The sequence below is a fragment of the Odontomachus brunneus genome, unplaced genomic scaffold (assembly GCF_010583005.1).
Source record: "Odontomachus brunneus isolate Ranch 3 - 2012 unplaced genomic scaffold, Obru_v1 Obru_scaffold_038, whole genome shotgun sequence".
Classification (NCBI taxonomy): Eukaryota; Metazoa; Arthropoda; class Insecta; order Hymenoptera; family Formicidae; genus Odontomachus; species Odontomachus brunneus.
The window spans coordinates 324,691-326,793 of record NW_022639488.1 but is presented as its reverse complement, the minus strand read 5'-3'; the positions used below and the strand labels follow the sequence as shown (position 1 = coordinate 326,793).

General features: G+C 31.3%; 1 protein-coding gene across 1 annotated transcript in view; it reads left to right on the top strand.

The window, feature by feature from the left end:
- The first annotated feature begins 85 nt into the window (after positions 1–85).
- The window catches only part of LOC116843996 ((11Z)-hexadec-11-enoyl-CoA conjugase-like), an 18,498-nt gene continuing 16,480 nt past the window's right edge, over positions 86–2,103 (top strand). The window contains exons 1-2 of the mRNA XM_032815028.1: positions 86–643; positions 1,624–1,844. Of these exons, the coding sequence (XP_032670919.1) occupies positions 1,628–1,844 (217 nt within the window). The 5' untranslated portion in view covers positions 86–643; positions 1,624–1,627. The remainder of the gene's footprint in view (positions 644–1,623; positions 1,845–2,103) is intronic.

Here is a 2,103-nt window from a genome sequence, read left to right as displayed (position 1 = left end):
ATATATATATATATATATATATATATATATATATATATATATATATATATATGATTTTGTTTATATTATTAAAGATTTTTATAAATAAATTAATATTTATATTAATAAGCAAGTGAAAATTTATTTGTATTACAAAAGAAGCACCGACTCTATTTAATTCTTGCATTTATCTATATTTGCACTAATTACATTCTAAAATGTTAGAATAAAATTTGGCTTGAAAAGTAGAATGACAGCCAAGTCGCTCGAATTCAAATGATTTTTCACTCCTATAGAATAAATGTTCGAATGGTTCAGTGAATACTTACTCTAAAAATTAAAGTGTGTATCTAATGCATTCCACCGTTATAGGATTATTTCACTCTAACTAATTGAGACATTCTTTCATATAGAATAAAAATTCATTTTAACCTTGAGTGGAACATTCACTTTTGTAGTTTCGGGTGACAATATTTCTTGTGATGTCTTGTGAAATAATGATATATATTGCGTTCCATTCTATTTCGATCTGCTAGTGTTGCGCGACTTTTTACGTTCTTGCTTAATCATCACAACTTTTTTGCTTTCATATAATATAATCTTTGTGATTCCAGTTCATTTCGATCCCACTGAAGTCACCGTATCTCAAGTAGAAGTGGACGACGTTGGTACCATTTATGTCAGTCGTTCACGTATCATTCGATCATTTTAGGCACGAACAAGCAGCGTGCACTGTAATGTTTCATTCGCAAAAATTCAGTTTTATCCTCGACGAAGTCGAGTCAAATAATAAATCTCTAAGTGACTTTCATTCGCCGCGGCATTACAAAGTAATTTATTAGTAAGATATCGCTAGTATGTTTAATTTAATTGTCAGATTCTTCTTTCTTTACTTGTGATGGCGTACTCGGGAAGGAAATGTAACTGACATTTACATCCGAGGCTTCCGGATTCGAACGACTTTCCGATAAACAGTAACATTACATTAATGTTATAATTTTCTATACAACATATATGCATGCATTCTTATTGTTGAGTTGAAAATAATAACTGATATAAGATTATTATGGATATTGCCGATTGATTACATATTGATTACTGTTTTGCTTTTGATTACTGATAATTGATTTACTAGGTTGTCGTTTCCGAAATGCCGTTCAATTTCATAATTCCGTAGTTTGGGAAGTCGTACGATTATTAAAATCGTCAGAGCCGTGTAAAACTCTTTTCATTTTTTATGTCTTGGCTCTTAGGGAAGAGCTGCACGACTTTTGTCTGAATTGAGTGCATGACTACTGTCTCGTGCACGATTAATTTGATCTCATATGTAATTTTAATATTTATATCAAATTATTAATATGTATAATTTTATTAATATATATAATATTAATAATTAATATATAAAATATTAATCATCAACTTTACGTCTAATTCCTCATATAATATAATCCAGAAGTTAATTAAATCAAAAGATAATAAATTAGACGCAAATGGATCTCTTTATACAAATATAGAAACTTTCATGCGCTTTACTGACAGATAATTTTTTTCTCGTAAAAAACTACAAATCTAATATGTAAAGGAACCACGCGCGCGCGCTCACGACAAAATAATCAGCAGCGTCTCAAGTTTTCAATGTTGCAGCAACATGGAAGTGTACACGAAAAATGTCGCGCACAGGAATTCGATCGACACCGCCAGTGATACCGTCGACAAAGTGCCCCTAACGAGAAAACCAGGTCTCTTTGAACTTGAAACCGAAGTCATATGGTCTCTCGCCGTACTGATGTTTGTGTTGTATGCCATCGGTATTTACGGTATATTGACTTTCGACTACTTTGAGAACCTGAAAAGTACATCGTGGAGTAAGTTTTCATCGCTTTGAAATTTTCGCACGCGCATCGTTAAAATTGACATGTGAACATGACTGGATGTTTGCTAGCAATATTCTCGTAAAAAATATTGCGCGATGCATTTTACGTATAGATTTCCTATTTTCCCAAATTAATACAAAAAATTACAACTAATTTTAATTTTTGAGTTTTTCTTTTGAGTAATTCTGCTTGTAAAGATTGTGATATTTCATGATTTATTTCCCAAAAGTCTCTCAAAGAACAAAGAAGT